General features: G+C 45.1%; 2 protein-coding genes across 8 annotated transcripts in view; one reads left to right on the top strand and one right to left on the bottom strand.

The window, feature by feature from the left end:
- Nucleotides 1-19,364, top strand: part of Shtn1 (shootin 1) — a 103,901-nt gene extending 84,537 nt beyond the window's left edge. For 2 of the 3 annotated variants that reach the window (NM_001079705.4, XM_087650456.1), the window contains 2 exon segments: nucleotides 2,016-2,208; nucleotides 17,661-19,364. In NM_001079705.4, coding sequence (NP_001073173.2) covers nucleotides 2,016-2,208; nucleotides 17,661-17,889 — 422 coding nt within the window. In that variant the 3' untranslated portion in view covers nucleotides 17,890-19,364. 3 annotated transcript variants of the gene reach the window in all.
- A 2,147-nt stretch (nucleotides 19,365-21,511) lies between these two features.
- Eno4 (enolase 4) overlaps nucleotides 21,512-24,685 on the bottom strand; it is a 23,435-nt gene continuing 20,261 nt past the window's right edge. For 4 of the 5 annotated variants that reach the window (XM_087650374.1, XM_087650395.1, XM_087650383.1 and 1 more), the window contains 3 exons: nucleotides 24,284-24,351; nucleotides 23,669-23,786; nucleotides 22,000-22,314 (listed from right to left, as the gene is read on the bottom strand). In XM_087650374.1, coding sequence (XP_087506500.1) covers nucleotides 22,187-22,314; nucleotides 23,669-23,786; nucleotides 24,284-24,351 — 314 coding nt within the window. In that variant the 3' untranslated portion in view covers nucleotides 22,000-22,186. 5 annotated transcript variants of the gene reach the window in all.

Below are 24,685 nucleotides of genomic sequence, written 5' to 3'. Positions count from 1 at the left end.
ATGTTCTGAGGGGGTGACTCACAATTGAGCAGACATTCGTGGGCGTGTGGGCTCGTGGCATGTGGGCCTGTGACACTGCTCTTCTACACTAATAAGACTTATAGGGAGGAGGAGAGGGAACATGTAGAGGAAGGCAACCTCAGGAAGCAGCCAGGCTTTGGAGACCTGACCCCAGGCTCCTGCATGGTCTTGCTCAGTTTTCCTTCTGAGTCTGGCTGCTGCTCTCTTTCTCCGTCCTGCCTGGTGGCCTGCCAACCTGACATGTCAGAGACCAGCAAGAGGCTCTCAGGAAGCACAGGCTGCAGCAGTCACCATTGCAAACATTCTGCCTTCTTCATTTCCTTCTGCACGTGAGGGACGCACAAGCCCTGCCTGAGCCCTCTGCCCTCCTTTCTAAGTGGCTTCGACTGTAGAAATAAGCAGCAGGCGTGGGTGTATTCAAAATGAGATCTTCCCGCAAGGACAGGCATGCTTGACGCTGTCTAGTGCTGCTGTCAAGTTACCAAGGACAAAACAGAGTGGAGGTGAGGCAAATCCTGGATTCGACTTGATATCCCTGTTTTCCAAAAGCTTTTCGCCCTTCTTGCTGTCTTCCACATCCCCCATGTAACCTAAGGCTAAGTGTAGCTGGAAGGGAAAGGCCTTTCCGAACAGAGCACTCAGGCAACACACCAGCCTCTCTGTGCAGCTGGTACAAATGAAGTCAAATCAGACCTGTCACCAGACCTGGGGGGGTCTGCACCATGGAGTCAGGCTAAGGGAAGAGTCCAGTAGAATTGAGCAAATTTTCAGTTCCTCTGAGATAGATATTCCAGCCATAGTCATAGCCACAGAAAAGAATGTATCTCCTGAGCTGTTACTATTAGGGATCTGCTAGCATTTTGGATTGTATAATACCAATTTATATTTCCTTCCTTCCTTTCTTTTTCTTTTATCCTTTCTTTCTTTCTTCCTTCCTTCCTTTCTTTCTTTCTTTCTTTGAACACTGTATGTAGTCAAGAATAACCTTGAACTTCTGATCTTCCTGCCTCCACCTTCCAAGTGCTAGGGTTATAGGTAAGCACCACCACGTCTAGTTTACGCAGTGCTGTAGATGGAAGCTAAGGCTCCGTGCCTGCCGTGCAAGCACTTCCCCACCAGAGCCACGGGACATCTTTAATCTCCCAGGTCTCTCCTCAGTGGTGTCCTTCAAGCTTGTGTTCTTAACTTCATTTTGACATTCTATGATTTGCATATTTGTGAGTTGTTTAGTCGGCCTCTCTGTTAAAGGTGTTCCTTCCAATATTTTAATACGGATATCCTTTGAGGTATGCTACCTAGTTTCCACTCGGTGCGAGGCTTAGCGGTAGCCCAGGAGATCTAGAGTGCTGTGCCAATAATTTCAGTAGTAAGCCTTGCTGTAGTCATTAAGTCCTGTCCCAAAGAACAGCAGAGACCAGAAGGTAAACAGCCCAAACTCTTTGCCACTTAATTTTTATAATCTTGTGTCCGAATTTCTTTAAGAGGCAGTAAATCCACTTACTGCTCATTCGCATCAAAATGAAAATGGTCATAAACGCTGTTTAATGCTCAAGAAGTCTTCATGAGCCTTTTAGAGAGAACCTTGTTGACGTCAGTCCATTTTCTGTTTAGAACGCAGAGCTGAGTTTTTGGAAGAATTAACTCTTGAGAGGCAAAATGGTTCAAGCAGGGCAGTCAGAAAGCCCTACTCGGAAGAAGAAGAAAGTTTACACAATTGTGGTGTTGCCCAGCACCTGTCAATGAAGCAGGGTGGCTAGGGACTTTGTGACCCCTTGTGACAATTTCCCAGTGTGATCCAGGTGCCTTTAAAAGTAGAGTTACCTCAAAGCAAAGAGGACTTCCAGTAGGAACCTTTCCTTTTTCTTTTCAAGTGTGCTAAAACTTTTTGACCAACTTGGCCTTTTTGCTTCCTGTGGGCTTTTCAGCTAATCTTTCATACTGTTGATAAGCATCACACAGAATTATTAAACTTGAGGTATGTGTTTGGTTTTAAGGTCCTACCGGGATATTAGCCACCTCAGAGTCCAAGTCCATGCCAGTGTTGGGTTCTGTATCCAGTGTAACAAAATCAGCCTTGAACAAGAAAACTCTGGAGGCAGAATTCAACAATCCGTGTCCCCTAACACCTGAGCCAGGTGAAGGGCCCCGTAAATTGGAAGGATGCACGAATTCCAAGGTTACCTTTCAGTAAGTAACAATGTTCTTCATTAAGTAGAATGTAGACGAATGAATGCTGCCTTCCTTTGACTGTCACTCTTCTGAAAGACCTCCGTGCGGCCTGCCAATACCCTGTCTCCCTCCTGTGAGCCAGCTTCTGCTTCTAGGCTCCCATCTTGGTGATTTCCTCCAGCTCCATAGTAAATGCCACATACCCTGAACTAGTTGGTGGAGTCATTGGGTTCTCCTAGACAAAGACTTGACCTGGATGGTATTTCCGCCCCAGAGACACCTGTCTTTTCCACATGAAATGCTTAGGTTCTTAGCAGCTCGCTAACACTGGAGAAGCCATGCCATATTTCAGACTCCTTTGGAGCCTGTGTTTGTCCAGACTCTTTTTCTGGCCCTTGAAAGATGTCCCCTCATCCCGTTCTTTCCAGAGACCGACTGTGTGTTCTCTAGAGGGTTCCTCTAGAGACCGATTTCCAAGTGGCACCTTGTTAGGTATAAGCCTGCTGTTGAACGTGTTTCAGGCCGGTGCAGAAGAGGATCAATTTGTTTTATAACAATGGCAAGTTCCATTTGAAATTGGTCTACCCTCAGGCACTAATTCTCTTGCCAGAATGTCAACTAGACTGTCACTTAATGAAAAGGAAGAGGCGAGGCCAATCAGATCAGCCGAATCTTGTAATCACAATTAATTAAACCTCTGATTTCCTGTTCTGTCAGAGAAAGAGTTCCCCCCCCACCCCCACCCCCTCCTTTTGTAGTTTTTCACTGTCTTGGCTTAAAAGGTGAAACCTGGACAAACAAAGTTGAAATTCATTGTGGATCTATTTTTGCCGACTGGTATTTTCTTCCTCCCGTGGGGCTATTGAGATCCTATCTCCTTTGGAATGAATAGCCATCTTTGCTGATCTATGTGTTATCTAATTTCACTGTGCGTTTTAAAGCGCATAGTCTCACAGCTCTGTCTCCTTCCTTTGCTGGGAGGTGTTTGCATCTCCCAGAAAGATGATCTGTATTCATTCTTCGCCTTTGCTATTAAATTTGTTTGAACACTTATTCGACGTCGGCAATCTGGCAGCATTCGAACCAATATCCAGCACAAAAGCAATTTGGCAGAGACAAGTTAGTTTCTGAGAAATGCTTCAGTACGTGCGTATAGATTTTCACCCCCCACCCCACCGTTTTCCACAGATAATCTTAATCAGAAAATACTGCTGCTCCTTCCCCCTTTGTCTGCCTTTTATTCTCCAAAAGTAAGTGGAAATTACATTTCCAAGAAAGGAAATGAAATAATTGCAGGCCCAAGGTCTGCAAAATGTGTGTTGAATTGACGGTGAAAGGGATCCGTGTGCTGACAGAGAAGAGAATCGCTGGATGCCAGAAAGGCTGACGTGGAACTCAATTTATGTCCCATCTTGTTCGTTCAATGACTGCTTAAGAGACACATTGCAACTTAATTTATCTACTTAAAGCACTAATCTAAGTACTGCGTGCAGCTGTATTAACTTTTAAACTTGGTAACCCAATGCTCGCGTCTTCCGTTACTCCATTGTTTGGCTGAGATCTCTAGTGCCGTGTGTTTTCACATTAACAGTCATTTAGAAATAAGAAAAAATAAATAAATCCCTTACGCACGGGCTGGACCTAGGCCTCCCCGCACATATGTAGCAGATGTGTGGCTTGGTCTTCACGTGGATCCCAGACAAATGGAGCAGGGCTATCCCAAAAGCTGTTGCCTGTCCGTGGAATGTGTTCTTCTAGCTGGGCTGCCTTGCCTGCCTCAGTGCAGAGGATGCGCCTAGCCCTGCAGAGACTTATGTGCTCACTCAGAGGAGAAAGGGAGGGGAGAAGATGGAAGGACTGTGAAAGAAGATAACCCGGGGGGGGGGGTAATGAGTGGGATATAGATTGAATAAATTAAAGTAAATAAATCCAAAAGAAAAAGGGAAAAGCATCCTTTCAGTAGAGCTTAGACGGGATCTGAGAACTCTGTGTATACTCAGGCTAATTACTGACTTCCCTTCACTTACATTGGAACTTAGCTTCGTGATAACTGACAGATTTAGCTTCAGGTCCTACAAGTAAAAATTCCACGTTATCAGCCAGGAACCCAGAAACTTCTAGGAACCAAAGGGGTTGTTTTTAAGAGTCATTTGGGGTTGGCTTTGACTAATAGATCCATTTAATTAGACTAACCACCGAGGTGGGCACAAACACCTTGCCCTATCTCCTAGACTTGGGCAAGTGGAACACTTAGAAATGAGGTTGTGGTAGAGGGATGGGGGAGGGCACAAATGATAGTAATCGAGAGAGTGAGCAGGAGAGAGAGCAAGCTAGAGAGAGTGAGCATGTCACAGTATATGTGTCGAGGTAAGAGGACAAGCTCAAATGTCAGACGTCACCTTCCACCTTGTTTGAAGTGGGATCTCTGTTCATTGCTATGTCCACCAGGCTGGCTGGTCTGCAAGTTCTCTACCTTGAGTCTCACCACAGAGCGCTGGGATTACAGACACACACACACACTACAGAGTCCAGCTTTCACACAACAAGCATTTTACCCACGGATCCATCTACCCAGCCCTTCACTGTTTTTTCAGTGGACTTTTGAGGTTAGAGTCCAGAGTGACGGCTTTCCTCATGACATCTTCCTACATATGTGCCACTGTACTTGTCCCCGTTAGTTAATGTGTTTTTGCATTCTAGTAACCAACCCTTCATTTTGGTTTGTGGCAATAGCACCATGATGTTTCTCGGATGAGTGGCATTCTCCACCCTTGACAGGAATCAAAGTCTAGGGAGGGTACCAGTCTTCATGTCCTGTAATGCATACAATTATCCCAGCTTGCATGGGTGTGCACAACATGCACACATGCACACACATGTCTTGCTGTAGTCCCTGCTGTCCTGTCCTCAACGCCACCCCCACCCCCTGCTCTACCCATCTTTTACCCTTTTCGTCCAAGTACCATTGCTCTTGGGGCCTGGTGTCTGCTGTGCCTGCTTTGCCGAGAATGTCCTTCCTTCCCATGTCCTGCAAGGCAAGGTCCAGGAAACCTGATGTGGGGTAATGAAGTAGCGGAGAAAGGAAAGACACACAGACAGACTAGCTGGCCTGGGCTGTGTGAGGCTGACGGAGGCACCGATTACTCACAGCCTGGAACCCTGCTCATTTATTGTTGTGTGTGTGCAGCACAGGGGAGAGGTTGGCCAGTATCCATAGGAGTCTCTGTAGGCAGCAGTCTCAGGCTGTAAACACTCGGGAGGAGGGAACCCCAATTGATAAATCCTTAACATGGTCATGCACATAGTAACAACGTATATCCACACGGGACTTCATGTTCTTTAAACATCACTTAAGGCTTCCTTGTCTCCCACACCCCACCACGGACAGCATCTCCCACTCTCACATCCCCCCACAATACAAAGGTAGCATCCCCATTCCCATCCCCCACTCCCACACACACCCCTCCCCCTCAGGTACAAGGCTACCATCCCCCACTCCTACACCCCCCATGGGTACAAGGCTAACATCCCCCACTCACACACACACCACCCACACAGGTACCAGGCTAGCATCCCCCTCAAACCCTCAGTTTTCCCCTCAGGGACCAACATCAAAGGTAGCCTCCCTGAGTGCTTCAAAGTTGTAACCCCACATATCCCCACTATACTCTACTCCATTTCCCCCACACTGGTTACTGTGTGCCATACCGTATGGGTTATTTTTCTCCTTCTACGGGAATGTAAACCTTAACGAGGGTAAGATTTTTACTTTTGTCTGTTTTCCATATTTGTGATACTTCACACATCAGAAATCATGCCTGCCATCGGGTAGGATCTCAATAAATGACTGGGTGAGCAAGTATCTTCCCTAGGACACACTCAGTCTTCTCATCGCTCAGCATTGGTACTCACAGACCGCAGCCTTTCTTGGGGCTTGTTTGGTTGGACTCTTTGGTTCAGGGAAACATCCTTTTAAAGGATGAGGGATTGTTTGAATTTAGCTCTGTACCACACATCTTCGCCATTGTGTCTGCTCATCAGCCTCTCAGATACACAAAGACCTCGAGATGCTCACCTGATTGGTTCAGTGGGGCTGTGCTGGCTAGCTTACCAGTGACTAAGTTAGAAGGCAAAAGTAGAAGCCTCGAGATTTCCGCACAGAAAAATGGAAACCTTCATGCTATCTCTGAAAAAACGCAAGTCAACATGTGGATTTTAGGTAGTCGAACAAGCCCTTGTCTAAAGATTGTAAAATCAGAATCTATTCGTTTGTGTCCTGGGTACCTATCAAGAAAGTAGGCGCTAGTTTCAGTCTTTAATACAAGAATTCATTGAAATGAATGGCACTAGCCTATACTGTTGAGGGGCTTAAGAGGAAAAAAGAAAGGAAAAGAGCTTGGGGGAGGAGATTCTAATTGATTCTGCTTCTATTTTAACGATAGTTGTAAAAAAACAAATCTCTTGTGTTGTTTCTGATGGGCATCTTCTATCGGCTTCTGTTACCTGTAACTGGAAGAGTATAAAGAAATTTCCTTTTACGTTGAGAAAGGTAAAGAGCTGATTCAGCAAGTGCCAGTATCTACCTGGTTTCTACCCCCATGTCCCTTTCTGCTGATCTGGATTAACCTCACGCAGCGTAGCCGGAGTAAGCTTCCTCAACTCAAGCAGATCAGCAGGTAGGACTCTCAGTACTAAAGAGAAATAAAGGAGTTTAGTAAAAAAAACTAGCTTCTCACTTTCAGGCAGCTATATATGATTCCTAGAAACAGGCTAACCAAGTAGGTAAAGTCAGAAAAACTGCCGGGTGTGTTTCTGCCCTTGTTTGCAGTTTATGCCTGCAAAGGGCAAGAGAAGACCGGACACAAACAGTGATTACTTTCCTAACCCAGGCCTTCCCCATACCTGTCTGTAGTGGCCAACAATGCCCTGTCATTTCCGAGACCTGAGCTCTGTGTCAACCAGCCAAGGGTCTTCAATCTGCTTACTCCTTACTGGCCACTGTCATTATGATTTTGGCAAGCGACAATCTGTGACAAACGTTTCCTTTTGTAAGTTGAGTGTGGTGACACCTCTTTTGTAGGGCCGACATGTAGATTAGCTGGTTTATGGAATATACAATTCCTTCCTATCTCATATTAAAATTATATCGCTGGGATAATAGATAATCGAGGACAAAAGTGGACCTGGAAGCCGAGTTTGTAGCTTTGATCGTCGGATGGGCACGTCAAACCGTGTGACTTCTCTGGGTTGGCTTTCTGTTTGGTTCCTTTTAAATTAAACCTGAAGCCAGTGTAGTAGACATGCCCCCTGAATCTTCTCCATCTCCAAGACCTCAGTCATCCCTAACAAACATGGTCCCTCCGTACGTGTTTACCTTTAAGATAAGGAACCAAAAATACATACCTGTTTTCTAGCCGTGACAGGCTCAATCATGCATTATAGACTTATCCTAATGTACAAACCCAAAGGTTTACAATAATGGATTCTTTTAAACACGTCTTCCGAACTTACACGTCCAAGTGAAAATGGTTTGTCTTTAACTACTAAGACTCTTAAGGCCATCTACTCAGTCTAGTTCTGTCACTGTTGCCTCAAATATGTTTAGATCCACTTGGGTTAGAGATACCTGGCCACAGAGGCAACTTTTTCTGACTGTTTATTTCCAGTTAGAGAAAGGAGGGAAGAGGTAGGCACTGCCTCAGAGACCAGCTACTGGTCCAGTAAGAGTTAACATCAGTTTCATCAACAGAAAAAAATGATGTCTGTTTCAATTACCACTATGTATTTAACGCATGTTTACAAAACTTTGGCTTTGGAAATCAGATCAGGCTTTTTAAAATAACCATCATGTGTACACCAGCAGTGGCATATGCATGTCCAGGAGAGCACTGCGCTCTACAGTTAGACTGCAGCCTTTATTCACCACCTAGGGTTCCTCATTCCTCAGGGCATGGATAGTGAAAGGTGGGCAATCTATCAGTATTTCAGAAATAGGAGCATAAGCTAAGACAGTGACTAAGAGATTCCAAAATACCTGTTTGGGTGGCCATGTTACCCATCTGAATCCTGGTGCGGGGTGTCCCAGACATTTCAACTCTGTTGTCAACACATATAAATTCCACGTTCTCGATGGATACACGCGGACTGAACTGGGAAAACATTGTTTTGGGGAAAGCCCACACCACTCCATCATGTATGTGTAACCTCTTCATCAGTAGGCATTCGCACTAGAATAGCACACATGGAGAGGAATGTGCCCAAACCTTAGCCGGCAGGACGTTTGTGTGGACAGGTGGCGACTGTGGGTGCCGAAACCATTTCCCAGTGGGGGACTGAGGATTCTGGGATTTCCTTCTGCAGTGTTTAGTCACCGATACTGTGCCTCACTGACAGTCATTAAGCCGGTTATTCATACATGTTCTTTTTAGTCATCCCAAACCTACTGGGCATTGTTCCCGTTTAGTACAGGAGAAAACAGAGGCTCAGTGGACTAGACAGACTGACCAGAATTATACTTCTGATGGATAGTTGGGTCAGATAACTTTAGACTCAATTCTTTCTGCAAAGCTCATGTCTCTCAAACCTTAGTTGACTACACTTAGTGTGGTAACGGTTAGGGAAAGGCTGAGAGGAGGTTGACGAGAGTGCTCACTGCAACTGTGCTGCTCCTTGGGACCTGTTCTGTGCACATCCGGTCACATTGACCATACACACTCAGATAGCATCAGCTCTTCAGTGTTTTACTGTCTTCCTAAGTCTATCCTGAGCACGAAGCACTTGGAAACAGCCAATTTGGTTAGCAAGCAGTCTTAGATTATAAGAGGGGAGAGATTGTTTTAATTTTTTCCATTCCTCCAATAAAAGGGCATTCGTGTGTGTGTGTGTGTGTGTGTGTGTGTGTGTGTGTGTGTTAGTGTGCGTGTGTTTGGCACATGTACCTGGAGAGGCCAGAGAAGGATATTGAATATCTTCTATCACTTCCTACCTCATTACTTTAATACTAGTTCCTCACTGAATCAGAAGAAGCTCACCGTTTTGCCCAGGCTGGCTGGCCAGCAAAGACCTGGAGTTCTTCCTATCTCTGCTCTCCAGTGCTGAGTCACAGGCACATACAGTATCTACAGCCTCAGGATTTGAACTGGGATCCTCATGCTTGCACAGTAAACACCTACTGAGCCATTTCCCCAACCCTCCTTTACACATCTTATTTGTTTGTTATTTATTATTTTATTATTTTATTTATTTATTTATTTATTTATTTATTTATTTATTTATTCACTTACTTGCTATTGTAGGTGTTTCAGACTTGCTTCATTCTTTTAAGTCAAATACATTATACATTGAGTATGTCTGACTCTGAGCAGGGGGCCAGAAAGGAGCGTTAGTTAGGACATGGTAACACACTGTGGCAATCTGAAGGCAAACTGCTGTGTGTGATGTTGCTTGTTTTGTTAGTGAAGAGGGGGGACGAATGGGTCTTTTGCATGGGGGACAAGCTGGGTGGACGCCATAGGCCTCTGTCCCACAAACCAAGCAGAGGTGTGAGGACCCTGCCGCTGGCCCCATTTTGCTTTGCCTTTGCCCTCGTCTGGAAATGGCTCTGCTGGTTTGAAGTGGGCTTTGTTCACGGCTTCCACTAATTACTTTCCAGAGGGTGAGTGTCCTCCACTGAGTTATGGTAAACGGTAGTCAACCCCTACAGCGCCTTTTAATTTGAAACTTTGCACTGAAGATAAGAACCTGAGGAAGGGATTCAGTCCCATGACAATGGAGTGAGAGGTAGCAATTTCCCAGGGTGCCCTTCTTCTCTTGGTCATTTCTACCGAACACATTTCTAGTGCACCCTGCTCTTGGAGGCCCCAGACTGGAAGCTTCAGGTTCTTTTAAATATCCCTTTGAAGCACCAGGCAGGCAGTTAGCTTGCTTTTTTTTTTGTTTGGGAGGTTCAGCACAGGTCACTTTGTGCCCTTGGAGAATTAAAAACAAAAAAGAAAACCACAAACCCATGTAGCAATTACAGGACTTTGCTTTCAATAGAAAAGTGTTCCTTTCTATTGAAGCCATTTTTTGAAATTTTAATTTACATTTAATTTCCAGATCTGTGGTATCTCTAAATACCTGTAACATTTGGCCCTATGCAGATTTATTCTAGCAAGAGTTCATCTTGTCTGAGCCATCTTTTGAATACTAGAGTGTAGCTGATAAAAGAGAAATTTTAGGCACATCTTGGTTGGTGTGACCAGTCAAACGTTTCCATGACAGGGAAAAGAAATCTAAATGCCTTTCAAGTTTTTAATTAAAAATAGGATTGAGTTTTTAAATCATTGTTTGACCTCTAACTCACCTCTTCAATTTTATTTATTCTAGTGTGAATCTAATGTTTGAAAAATGAAATGGAAAAGTGGGGTCTGTGTCAACTTTGCATAAAATCTTCCTCTCTAGCAGCGATCTCTGTAGGACGTGGATTTGTCTTGTTGGCCAAGTAAACATTTCTTCAGAAAGGCTCGGGTCAACCTTTTATCCAAATGGAAGCCAGGGAAGTTTCCAGACCCTGTGGTAAAAGGAGTGTGCTTTTTTTCTGGTCACTTTCTGTCCTCCATTTCTTCCTCACCCCCTTCTCCTTTTTCTTTCTGGGATGTGAGTATGTGAGTGTGTGTGTGGAGTGGGGGAGTGAGTGTGGGGGGGGAGTGTGTGTGGGAGTGTATGTGTGGGAGTGTGTGTGTGGGAGTATATGTGTATTTGTGTGTGTGTATGTGTGGGAGTGTATGTGTGGAAATATGTGTGAATGTGTATGTTTGTGAGTGTGTGTATGTGTGTGTGTGTGAGTGTGTGAGTGTATGTGTGTGAGTGTGTGTGAGTGTGTGTATGTGTGTGTGAGTGTGTGTGAGTGTATATGTATTTGTGTGTGTATGTGTAAGAGTGAATGTGTGTGAGTGTATGTGAGTGTGTGTATATTTGTGTGGGAGTGTGGGAGTGTGTGAGTGTGTGTGAGTGTGTATGTGTGTGAGTGTGTGAGTGTGTGAGTGTATGTGCGTGAGTGTGTGTGTATGTGTGTGTGAGTGTGTGTGAGTGTGTGGGAGTGTATATGTATTTGTGTATGTGTAAGAGTGAATGTGTGAGTGTATGTGAGTGTGTGTATATTTGTGTGTGAGTGTGTGTGTGAGTGTGTATGTGTGTGAGTGTGTGTGTGAGAGTGTGTGTGTGAGAGTGTGTGTGTGAGTGTGTGTGTGTGAGAGTGTGTGTGTGTTTGTGCGCGCGCGCACATGCTCTGCATTGAGGAGAATGCGTTGGGGAAAAGGGCACCTTCTGGTACTTAGTAAACATTTAAACATTTATTTCCGAGAAGAGTCTACTAGCAGAATGAGCTGCATGGACGTTCCTGCCTAATCTGATGCTCTTATACAATTAAAGGATTTGCTGGGCGCTCAGCTGTAATCTTAGCACTGCTGAATTGTGTACGGACACTGCAGGAAACAGCTCTGTTCCACAGAGCAGGACCACAATGGAGCCCCGTGTGTGCCAGTACATGGACAATTAAGTTTTAACAACAAAATTAGCCGAACAACTGGATGCTCTGGAAGCTGAGATTCCCCCCACTTGGTCTTTTCTTCTCCCCCCAAGGAGTTATCCTGTGGACTGCCGGAAAGCTCAGCAGTCAGTATTGTCTCTGTGTTCCGAGGGGCTGTACAGACAGCAACTTCTTCCAGATTAATTGTTCAGGATGTATTACACCTTGTGAAAAAAAAATGACTGGTAAAATACCGTTGAGTAAATCTCAAAATTACTGCTAAAGGACTACCGAGTAATTCTCCATTCTCTTGAAGAATTAATTGCCTCTTAATGTTTGCTTTCAGTTACAAGGACTGGGATTTTATAGAACTTTGTCTAAAATGTATCATTTCTGCAAATTGCCCTTGGTACTTTGTAGAGTTTTTTTTTTTTTTAAACATTTCTTAGCAGTATTTATGTTTCCTTTTATTTGTGTTTCATGAGGTAGAGTGAAGTTTTGTTTTGTTTTAATTGAAAGGAAAGTAGCTTCCAAGAGACTGGGAAAGCAATTTCAGATCCTGAGATAAGCCAACCGAACTTTTTAACACAGATGAAAGACATTTCACTTGAAATATACTTTATCATTTCATGGAAGTATGTAAAAGGTAACAGACTGGATTCCTGTGACTTCTGTCTTAAAAGTTTAATGTATAAAATATAGTAAATTGAAAGGAGAACTTAAAATACATACCTGTGAAAATGCACATTGTGCACCCCTGATTTTAAAGGAGCCATTGTTATCTCTGGAGACTTCTTTGACATATTTCTTGTAAGTGGCACTCCATTTTTAAATACCTGTGGTCTAAATGAATTTTTATAAAGACTAAAATCTATATATACATACATACACACTCACGCATATGCATAAATAAATATATATATTTTTAAAACAGCCCAGCCACCAAAAAGAAAGTGTCATGAGTGTTTCGTAGTGAGATCATGGGCTGCCTACATGGCCTTACCAGTGAAGGCTGTCCAGGATCAGAGTCTATCAATCGTCTTTGGTCTAGCTGACACTAGTCGAACAAACACGCTGGCCCAGCCTTGAAAGGGACCACCATGGTCTATGATGTAAACAGAATAGCTGCTAAAACACTAAAGTAAATTTCCTGAATGTGGGCCCAGGGTCTTTCCTCAGCTATTGTTACCTGTGACAAAAGGGACTCTGGCTAATCCGGACATACGGAACACTTTCTGTACTTTAAGTCTATCTTCCCACAAATCAAAGCAGAGTCAGAGTCAGACTGACGGAACCGATACAGTCCTTTGGCTGAAACACAGTTTTTAAAAAGTAAGTACACAAAGCCAGAGCCACTGAGCTTTGTCCTGACTCCAGTGGCACGAGTTATGAGACTTGGTAGTGACTAGAAATTCTCAGCTTAGGTCTGGAATGTAACGTTTTTGAAGTTTTGGACTGGCCACATGGAAAGCTCTGGAAAAAAAAATCAAGAGTTTCTGAAAGAAACAATGACTATCAGCTTCAGTAAGGCCAATTCCCTTCAACACTGCTCTCTGTAGGGATTGGAAGGCAAAGCAAGCCTTTTTTTTTTTTTTTTTTTTTTTTTTTTTTTTTTTTAACACTAGGGAAATAGAAACTGACTTCCTCTTTGGAGTTTTCCCAGAAAACTACTTTACAAAGACAAATTTAAATCTTTTCCATTTTCCGTCCTTGAAGGTGGCAAATACGATTGTGGTTTTATCCGTTTTCATTGTAAATGAAACAGAGTTCAGGCTGGCCACTGTACGTCATTTGTTGGATGGCTGCCACAGACTAATGCAGACGTCCCACTGGGAGACCAGAGAAGCGCTACACTGTGATTCACCAGATTGTGTTAAATAGTCCAGCTGTTGCGATTTGAAAGATAGTTACCTCAGAAGTGAAATAGAAATGAACTTGGCATTTATGCCTCAAACCGTTTTTATACTGTTTGGCAATCAGCTTTTCAGAGGTAGCATTTTATAAAATAACTCTCACCGCTTAAAGGTTTCATTCTCTGTAATGTTCAAAATGTCCCACCTTTATATTATCAGTAAAATTAAGCTTGAGCGATATTCAGAATTTGCATGAAATAAGCATCCCCCCCCCCTTTTCATTTCCTGAGCTTTGATTGTATTCAATTGAGCTCAGAACCTTGTCGATTAGGGGCTCTTTGGGGCATTAGTTAATTTGAATCGCAGCCGAAATGTTAGCTAGAATGTTGTCGAATATAATTGAGATGTAGAAAGTTGATTTTGAAAGGAACTTCATTGAATGCAAACAATGACTGGGTTTTTTTTGGGGGGGGAGGGGGGTGCTTTGCTTCTGTGCCCTGGGACACAGTCTGAGAAATAACGAATCCCTTTACCAACTTCGGCTTTGGTGAAACGGCAACACTTCCGATCCTTCTTACACCGATTCGGTTTGGAGTCAGGTCTTTCTTTTACCAGCAAGGGAAGCCCACCTACCAGAGTCCCTTGTTCTGGTTCTCCTGCAATTGAGGGAAAGTAGCTGTCAGTTGTAATAGAGTTGTAGATTAAGGTCTCGAATTCTAGCTTTTAATGGGCTTGCTCTGGCAGGGGTGGTGGAGTAGGGGAGTTTCCTTGAAACAACCTTTCAGCACGTGATCCAAAATGATCCATGAAGAAGGTCTACTATAATGGATCTCGGATAACTACAAGATTCTGCTGTTTGGACCCGGAGACTACTGATGCAGGTTCTATCTATGTTGGTAGATGGTGGATTGTTTCACTTGTCCTCCCCAAGTCTGCATCTGACAGGGAGGGACTGACCGTGCATAGCCTTCCTCCCCGCCCTCTCTCTGTGACTCAGCAGTTTTGCTTTACAGATTCTGCTGCATCAGGAGAAAGGCTGCCGTGGCTCCTTCATGAGTGTGAACTTTAATTGCTTATTGGCAATTACTGTCCTTAGATGCTGAATTGAAGAAGAAGGCGCCACTGTGGACCAGGCCCCTGTGGTACAACTGCTTGAGCTTTCTTTGGGTTCAAACCTCTAGACCCACATGGCTTCCTTGAACAGTGGCCTAGGTTCTCAGCACTGTCCCCAAAGGATGTGGGATTGGGAATGTATTAGTTACCTTTTCCATTGCTCTGATAAAATACTCTGACACAGGCATCTTAAGGGGGAAAGGGTTAATTTTGGATGATGAGTGTGATGGTGTATTAGTTCATTTTGTCAGCGGTGACCTGATAGCTGGAGGTCAAGGCAGCTGTGTACATTGTATCCATAGTCAGGAATTGGAGGACAATGAATGCTACAAGTCAGCTCTTTCTACTATTCAGTCTGGGATACAAGCCTAGGGAATGGTGCTGCCCACATTCAGGGTGGGTCTTCCCACATTAATTAACTTAGTCTAAATAATTGCATTGCTGCCACAGGATGCTGAAAGCAATTCCTGGAGAGCTCTAATTCCCAGCTGACGAAGACAGCTTTTGCTAGGAGATGTTAACCACCCTTGGCCTGCAGATACACGGGGGGGACATGAAAACGCCCACCGTAGTCCACGGGAGCAGCAGAGGTTTGTATGGACCTATGGCAATTGCTCACTCCAAACGGCAGAGTGAGATTCTCTCCTTTGCATGTTTCCAACACGCTGGCTAGCGACAGCAGCAGGCTCACGAGCAAGCTAACTGGAGCTGACCTGCAGACTTCCATGTGGCTAAGCTAAGCTGCAGCTTCACCTCCTGGGACTCCCCATATGCTTGTTTCCAGGCCATGAGAGAAGTGTCCCAAGCATACGTGAGGTGATGATGCTTTAATAACGTTTTTCTTTGAACCATGAGAAGGTTCATGTGTAGCTTATCTGGGATAGCTTATGAAGGGTATAATGTGCTGACTCACATGTTAACAGTGGCTGGCCTGTGGATCGGTTCTGTCGTTCCTCCCAGCTTTCTCTCCAGCTTGCCCGCTTTCTAGCTCAGATGCATGTGCAGGTTCCGCGTGGTAGGGCTAGGCTTGTCCTGTGGGGTAGGTGCGTCAGTCTGATGGGCCCTTGTCACAGGAAGATGCATCTCTAGTTTGTCCTCAGTCTCTGCCAGTTTACAGCCAGCTTGCCTTGGTGGCTGCCAGAACGCCAAGCTTCATGCATAGACATGGCCGACTTGCACCGTGTCCTCTGTTGCCCTGAATCTAATTCCCGTTAACAGCTCTTTTAGGTGGCTCTGCTTTTCTGATAAGCTATAAGATGTTGCCTGGACCAGAGAAAGTTGAAACAGGTACTACCAAGGAAATGGCACCCCAACCTGCCCTCTAGGACATAGTAGTGGGTGCTTTGAGAAATGTTTCCTGGACTAAGGTAGACAGACAGCAACATCATGGTCTCTGGCATGTCCATTCCTGAGGATCTCCTTCCTTCTGCTCCTCTCCCATGTCTTTAATACGACCTGCCAGCCAGAGAATGTCTTGCAGGCATTTGGTTAGAGCTTGTAGAAAACTGTGGTTTTCTGGTTCAGGCTTTTGTGCCTTGCAAGCAGGTCATGCAAGTCATCTTCTGAAATAGATGTCTCGTTCTGTTTCCATGTACGGATGAGACCTCCAGCTCTACTCTCACCCAAGCTTTCACTCAGGCTCTTCTCTAGTCTGCTATTAATTATTCGTTCATTTGATTACTTTATACATGATCTACGTGGATGCTGGGGGTGGGGGTGGGGGTAGAGTCTTAGACAAAACTCAACAGTCCCTGTCCCATATGTTATCAGAGAGTCAAACAAACACCTAATTAACCGTGTTGAATTCAGAAAAGGAGAAACACTGCATGTAAGAGAGGAACTGTCACACGATCTGACCTGCTCAAGAAGACAGGCCAGTGGAAGTCAGTGTCTGACAAAGGTCGGGGCAGGTAGATCAGTGAGCAGGCGCTAAGCAGTACCTCTCCATCACATATCAGGTGGGGCTGCCGTGTCCTGACTCACAGCTCTGACTCACAGTTGGTTCTCTAGGGTGAAAGTCTCAATCTGGAATGGACCATTGGCTGGGAAGACCAGAATCATCTTGAGAGCCTTGGCCCTGCCCACTGCAGCTGCTGTGTTCCCTCTAGGCAAGCCCAGCAGCCTGAAACCTTCCCAGGGTGTACCCACCATTACTTCTGAGAGGATTTGGGAACCACAGTTTAACACTTGGCAATAGAGTATATTTGAAGAACACCTCTGTTCCCACAAGGAAACTTTGTTGCCTACCTGGCATGAAAAACAATAGCTTCTTACATCAGAAGGGAGGCAACTTCTGAGGGAAAGAAAACCACTTAGAAAATTCTGAAAGAAACTTCTCAAGAACCGAGTTCTCCTGGTTAGGGAAGCTTCTGGACACTTTGGCGTCCGACCACATTCCCTGAGTGCTCTCCTCAGCCCTTTCTCCACCCACCTCCTGAGGTCAGGTCTCCCTCCTGGGTGGTAATGGCTGTGGTGGGCACAGCTGGTTGCCACTCTCGTCTGTCCATCACTGAGCCAGGATGATCCCCAACCCTCTCCATGCAACCTCTTCTCAGCTAAGCTGCAAACAGCTGTACTGGGAGCAAGAGGTAGTGGGGGTCTGGGCTGGCTCCTTGTTGCTGAGCTAGGCTGGTGGGACAAAGGCAGCGTGGGCAGTGTTTGGGATTGCAGAGTGGAGCCAAGGGCTGTGTACTTCCTAGAGGAGCGAGCAATTAAGCAGGTAGGTACAGTTGATGTTTTCTACTTCCGTAATTAATTGCTTTGAGTCTATCTGCTTTCTCTTTCCTGGCCCTCTGTGCCTATTACATAATCAGATTATCTGCTGCTGCCTTTTTTTTTTTTTTTAAATGGCTGGCATCCCAAAGACTTACATGTTGTGCATGTCGGTTAGACTTAGGACCATTTCTGTTGTCATTTTTCTGAATCCGGGAATCTGAAAATCAAGTGTTTTCTTTTCTTCTGCTTAGTTATTTTTCTATTTAACTGTCTTCTCACAGGCCTCCCAGTAAAGGTGGATACAGGAGAAAATGTGTGGGCAGTGAAAACCAGTCTGAGCCGGTTGTAGTTTTAGATCCTGTTTCTACACATGAACCCCAAACCAAAGACCAGGCTGCTGAGAAAGACCCAACCCAATGCAAGGAGGAGGAGAGAGGCGAAACACAACCAGAATTCAAAGAAGACAGCAGTGGTGGAAAAACGGGAGAGACGGACAGTTCTAACTGCTGATCTGAAACCAGAGGCTGGCGTGTTTGCGGGGCCTTCTCAGTGAGCACGTGGTTCACCTGTGTGTACTGTCAAGAACTGTTGGACATTCCTTTGTTCCCCACACTCCTTTGCTGGTATCACTTTGTAAGTAGCAATTATGAACATAAGTAAGCTGTTTAGCAAAACGCATCTTCTGGGTAGTTTTTAATCTTTACGGGGTAAGGGTTCTTTCTAGTTTCTATATGAAGTATGACTTTCTTGAGACTGTGGCAGAACTCAGATGTTGGTGTCTTTACAGGGAACGTGCTTACCACTCATCAAATTATTCATGGGAAAATTAAAGGTGGTTGCTGGTAACTGGATAAACAGAGACCACCAAACTTAACAATTATCTTAAGGGGCACCCTCTAATCCAAGCCCAGCACATGGGGAGACTAAGGCAAGAGGATCACTTGAGCCTGAGCTTGAGTTCGGGTCACATAGCAAGACTCCATATAAAGAAAAGGCCTGGAAGAGTCTCTTGTTTGAGTCTGGTCTTCTGATGGGAAACTGCAGCAGTCAGGACATTAGTGGGTCCTTTAGAGTCTCCATTTTGTAGGGTACACGAGACCGGCCAGCTCTGAGCTCAGGAGGTGGCATCATGGTCTCTTAGGTCTGAGTTGAGCACAGTTGACTATTGTGTGGAAAACGTGACCCTGTGTCCCAGGCTTAGAGAGTCCTTCAGGGGTGATATCCTGGCAGCCTCAACAGAGACTTGGACAGATGCTCAAACCTTGAATTTAACAGGGATGTCTCAGTAAACTACCCATTCTGTTCCATGAGTTAACTGTGTTTTCCCACACATTCACAGGGCACAAGTACCATATGTAACGCCCGTTCTTATGCACAGGGAAGATAAGTAACAAGCACACATTGTTTTTCTTCCTTCACTGAGGATCTATACTACATGGGTCTTTTCTTGTTTTGTTTTTTTGTTTGTTTGTTTTTAGGGGAAATTAAGTGGTAGTTTCTAAAAATACAATGTTTCAGACTACCACGGTGACTAAATAGAAATGTAATCAGGGATTTAAGAAAAAAAACTTATGCAGGTTTTCAAAGTTGATTGTTTCAAAATTGGTGTTTATTTAAAATAAGTGGTAATGTACTTGAGTGCACTTTTTATGATAATGATTCAGTAATGGTAATTTTACTATTAAGGAAATCGAAAGGCTTAGTTTTGTTAGCATGACTCGGCATGTAGCTGTCAGGTGCTCCCCACCTGAGGGCAAAAGAAAATGATAGTAACAATTGCAGTAGTTGTATCCTATTGTATTTTTGCACGTGTGCTACTAGTGGGCCTGGGGAGGTGGGAAGGCAGGTGAGGATACTTCCTCGGCTTGGGGACAATTCTCTTTCTGTAGGTTCACTGGGCTTGACTATTTCCCCTGTCTGTCAGTGCTGATTTTATATCCCTGTCAGTTTACTCATGGGGAATTAAAACATGATTTTTTTTTCAACCGTGTGCTTCCCTGACTGACTAATACCGCTAGACGATATGCTAACTGTAGACAGATTGATTTGTTTAGATGGGTTCTCTTATGCTGTGATTTGAACTCTCCTCAACATCACACATTAAAAGAGACACATGGCGGTTTTTTATTAAGGGTGGGCTGTGGTTATTGACAGGTTGAAAGTCTGCAGCCTAGAGAGATACTTTGTTTGTTTTCTGGTTTCCTGTGATGGGCATGGGATTCTGTCGAGCCTCCTGCCCCTGAGCTACCTCCCGGCACACACAGCCAGCCTTGCCTCTTCCAATGGAAAAGCAGTGTGAGTGGTAGCACCAAGCAGCTTTCTTCTACATTTCTTAAATCTTCCACCAGGTCACTGCTGTGTGTCATACACTTCTAGGACAGTGAAAACAGGTGCACCACGGTCCCATGTTACATCATCACACATATGGGCATACTAATGTGGTTTGAAAGCAGACATTAACCATTGGGTGAGGTGTGCTGGCTGGACTGGGTCATCTACCTGTACCTGGTATTTTGAAAGCATCTTTGCCTTTCATCAGTTAAAAATGCTCTTTCCTTCCCTGTGACCACAAAGCTTTGCAAAGGACTGTGGGATGTAAGTATTTGATGTGGACTTTTGCTCACCTTTTCCGTACAGTTTTCCTGTTTTCACCTAAGCTTTAAGGTTCTGCCCTTTGCCGGGATGACTTGTTAACCCCAAGGTAAGCTTAGCTGTGTGTCTCCTGTGTGCCCGACTCATGTGCCAGTTGGGAGGGGCTACACATTTTCTTTTCTCTAGCAGGACATTAATTCTGTTTTGAAAGTGTGGGTTAGGTCTCTTTGCTCTAGCGCTCTTGACTGCTTCTGACACTTGTATAACCATAGTGAGCAGAGGCATGCAGACCCTCTGTCCGAGTGAGTTCTACGCAAACCCCCATGATAGCCCTAAGTAGTTCTCCAGCTCTGGGATGTTGGCTGACAGGGAGTTGCCAGGGCTGCTAGCACCCTACTGGGTTGCTCTGAGTTAAATGGGGCTCTTATGACTTGACCACATAACTCCTTCCTTACCTCATGGACAATGAAAGGGTTGTCACCTGTAAGTTAAGCATGATTTCCAGACCACTGTCAGTTATATGTTGGGCAAGTGATAGCCTGTATCACAGTCCTAAACTCATCTGGGAGTGCTTCCGCAGAGGCCACCATGCATGGATCGCTTCTGCCAGTGAGCAACTCCAGTGTTTGTGGAGGGTAGGTAACCCACCTGTCATAGGTGTGCAAGCCCTGAAACAGCTTCACGTCCATCTCACATCCCAAAGTCATTTCTCATCTCCGTATAGATGATACTAAGTATTCTAAGCAAGGGAAGGTGGGATGGAGGGAGGGAGAGTGCACGAATATGAGAATGAATGAATAAGGAAAGCCCTCTAAGAAAAATCCCTACCCATTGGTGAGCACAGTCCTCGGGTGAACCACTATGACCAGAGTGCATTCTGGGCTGGCATTAGGGTGCTTACCTGGTCAGTTATTTTGCTGTGGCTTCATCACTTAAGAGTTATGTCTGTCCCAAGGCACATTCGTAGCACTTGTGTGAGAGAGAAACACCACTAAGGCCAGGTGAACATCTTGTCTTAGCAGGCCTGCCTTTAAAACAGATGCTCCTTTCTGTTCCTCTGCCCCGCTGTTTGTCCTTAAGTGGCTGGAGAGACGGGGAGCCGCCACAGACTGGGACATGTTTCCCTAAGCTTGTAGTAACATTGACCACCCAGTTCCCCATGCCATGCTCCAACGAGTCTGCAACCGAGCCCATCTCAAATCGCAGTTCTGAGGGGAGGCTGGTCTCCCTTTGCCTTTCTCTTCAAACAGACCGAGCCCCAACTGGAAAAATTCTACTGCAGGCCAGGCCAGTGTAACTTACCCGGTCTCTATTACAGATAGCCGTTGTTACAGCTCACCTAACACACAGCAGGATGATGTAAAGGACTTCGCTGTTCTCTCTGTTTGGATATTTATCCGAATGCCCTGATACAAGCCCAGCACTGGCTCACAGAGGACGAGTATCTGTTAACACGGATTTGTCTGTCATAGGTGCTGACCACTTGCTGCTTGTTTCTTGGTGCTGTGGTGTAAGAGGGCATTGAATGGTGGTAAGAACATTCATTTATGAGTGGTTTTATTAAGTTAATCCCACTTTCATTCCAAAAGGGATCTAAGGAAAAATAATACAAGGATGAGAACGTCAGAGGGGTGCGGAAAGGCAGTCACGTGCCAGTGGCTGAGACGGAGGTATCAACACAGACACAGGTGATCACGTGCCGGGAGCTGAGACAGAGGTACAGCTGCAGACAAGGCAGTCCTTGATGCTCGGTGCTCATGAGTTGCCAGGCAAAGCACCGGTGATTAGCACAGATGTCCAAGAGAAACAAAATCAAAGGATGCCTGTGTGGCACCGCAAGCTACTCAGGCAAACAGTCTTTTGGTTGTAGAGGCGCTCTGACTTGTAAGGGGTAAGGCACGTGTGTCTGGGCGTGGACCTGGCATCGAAATACATTTGCCTCTAATGAAGTTAGGTTGGGACCTTCAGAAGGAGGCAGTGCAGCTAGTGTCCCCATGGCAATATAGCTGTGAACTAAAACTCATGAACTGCACGGAAAACCACCATATATATTTTTTATCTGACGGTGAAACTGAAAAAATAAAAACCATGCACAAGTAGTAATTATGCTCATTTACATATATAAGCGGAGTTAAGAGCAGAGCCACTGTGGAGACACTTCCCACCAGCTAGCCACTTGTGAAGTGACTGTCCTGGGAGGCCAGTGCCGTGAGGCTCATGTTTTGGCTGATTCTTCTATAACCTCTGTGGGGAAAATGGAGTCCAGGGGCTCAAGAGTTTCCTCAGCCGTTGTGGTAGTAGCATCCTCTTGAAAGAAAGAAAAATTGTGTTCCTCACTGAAACCTATTTTAAAAAAATAAATAAAGTTTACCATCCCGGCCCAGCTGATTCTGGTTTTGCCTGTCTCGGGATCTGAAGATCATCAGACCTTTGCAGAAATGATCCAGACCTCTCAAAACAGCCTGACCCTGTTCTGCTTGGGTGTCACCTACTGTGGTGACAGTTGGAGGCATCTGATGCACACCAGCCCTGCATGTGATGCAAACCACCCACTCTAAGGGGAACCACAGCAGACAGGGACCTGCTAGGAGGAACCAAGTAAAGTAAGCACCATTGCCAAGATTGCCTCCTCAGAGGTGGGAGAGGACCTATTTGTTTTGCTAATTTGGGGCATTCTTCCCTTTATCTAACAGCTTAAGAGAAATTCTCACTAATCACTTAATCCGTTCTAGGATGCCAGGGGCAGTGAGCTAGCACCTAAAAAGGGGTGGGTCTCTGGTCTCCCAGGTTCTTTTCGATGTTCCAAAGTAGTTGACTTTCTTAGGAACTGCAAGACTGGAGAGGTCTTTGAAGGCGTACAAGTCAGGGGGACAAAAGATGAGATAATGTCATAATGTCGCCTATGGAGGTGCTGGGGCAGTACTGCCTAACTTCAGACTGCCTTCATACAACTCAGAAACCATCTTCTAATATACCTTTACTCCTCCAGAATCTTAGGGTGTGTTTGAAGATCCCCTTTTTAGTTAAACATGACACTTTCGTTGTTTTATAAAGATAGGGTTTCTCTGTGTAGCCCTATGACACTTTCTTAAATCACAATTTTATCGGTCTCTTTATCTCTCTGCTGGTCACGGCCACCATTGGGCCAGTGGGTAGTATTAAAAATTAAAGATGAATATTCCATAAGCTTTCCCCCATCAGGGATGCAAGCAGCTCCACATGCAGACAAAGTTTGGGTCTCATAAACCATCGGTTCCTTTCTTGAGGGACCTTAGCTCTCTGTGAGACCATGCTAGAATCAACATGCCGCCTACTTATTTGAAGTAAAACAAGTTGTTTCCAGAAGGAACACATCTGCCTTTAACTTTCAGGGGCTGTGCAGAGAAACCTTAAGTATAATTTGGGCCATAACAAAAGGCAGGCTTGGAGATTCCAATCAATTAATTCTATTGAACACCACCAAGCAGCCTATTCAGCAAGGAGAAGGGTGGCGAGAGTCTTAACCATTCAGGTAAATAGATAATCCATTAAGCCAACAATGGACATTGTGGCAAGTGCTATCCTGCTCTTGTGAGCGTTGATTTATAGTCTTTGGGTTGTCCCGCCCTCCTGCAGAGGGACTTCTATTCCCTCCCTTCCAATCTTTGTCCGCTTATTCACGGCTACTGGGAAAACAAAGCAGAAAAGCTGCACATACCCCATGCTCCACTCTGGATGAGTTCTTCCTCTATAGCAAGAAGGCGGTTGTATTTGGTCATCCGTTCACCCCGAGAAAGACCCCCCAGCTTGATAAACCGGGCACCGAGTCCAACAGCCTGAAGCGGGGGAGGAGGAGGGGGCATAACTTATTTTAAACAGTGGAGTTCTGGTTTGAAGCAGTCCTTTAGAACTGCTCTTGTGAGGGGATCCTGTGAGGGGGTTTTCTCTTCCAGAAGCAAAGTGGCCTGCTGGCAGGCTGAGCTCGGCTGGCGTGAACAGATGGAGTGCCTGACAGTCCATCAGGCACTTTACCAGGCCCGAGTGCGCCGATTTCATCGGGGCACGGCCTGGCCTTTTGCACCCCGTTTTAGGAGGAAGATTGCAAGTGTGCACCCCCAGTCATTTTATTGCGTCCATCATTTTCCCTGGACTTCAATTTTGCCTCTTTTAAAAAGTTCAAAGATTAGTGCTTTGCAAAAGGGAGCTGTCTAGGAGGAAGCAAGTCTATTTCATAAAAGGTTACTCGACTTTCTCCACCGAAGACTGTATTTCCCTGAACATCATAAAAGCTGCGTTTTGGCAATTCTGCAATTGACCATCGTTCTGCACTTACCAAATCGACAAGGCTGTCATCAGAGGACTCCGAGTCCGTGCTTCCAAAGACTGCAAGGTGCTTCTTTCCTGCAAGAGCAGCTACTGTCACTCCTGTGTGGTTTACAAGCAATTCACGTTTGTGGAGGACTCTGATCACAGCTAGAAATGTCCTAGATTTAAGGGTTTCTGGGGATGAATTGACTATCTGACCACTTGGGCATTTCCATCCAAAATGTGCACTTTTATTACCCCAGGTCTGTTTGGTTCTTTTCCAGTACCCTGTATGCTATTTAAAAGCAAAGGGTAGGGCAGTGGGCAAGAGAGACGCTCAGTGGGTAAAAGCACTTTCTGCACAGGCATAAGGACCTGAGTTTGAATCCCTGGGGCCCCTGTAAAAGCTGTGTGCAACACCACTAACATC

This window comes from Rattus norvegicus, chromosome 1, assembly GCF_021556685.1.
Source record: "Rattus norvegicus strain SHRSP/BbbUtx chromosome 1, alternate assembly SHRSP_T2T, whole genome shotgun sequence".
NCBI classification, from domain to species: Eukaryota; Metazoa; Chordata; class Mammalia; order Rodentia; family Muridae; genus Rattus; species Rattus norvegicus.
Note: the sequence above shows the minus strand (reverse complement) of the source record. Positions and strands in the feature narration are given on the sequence as shown.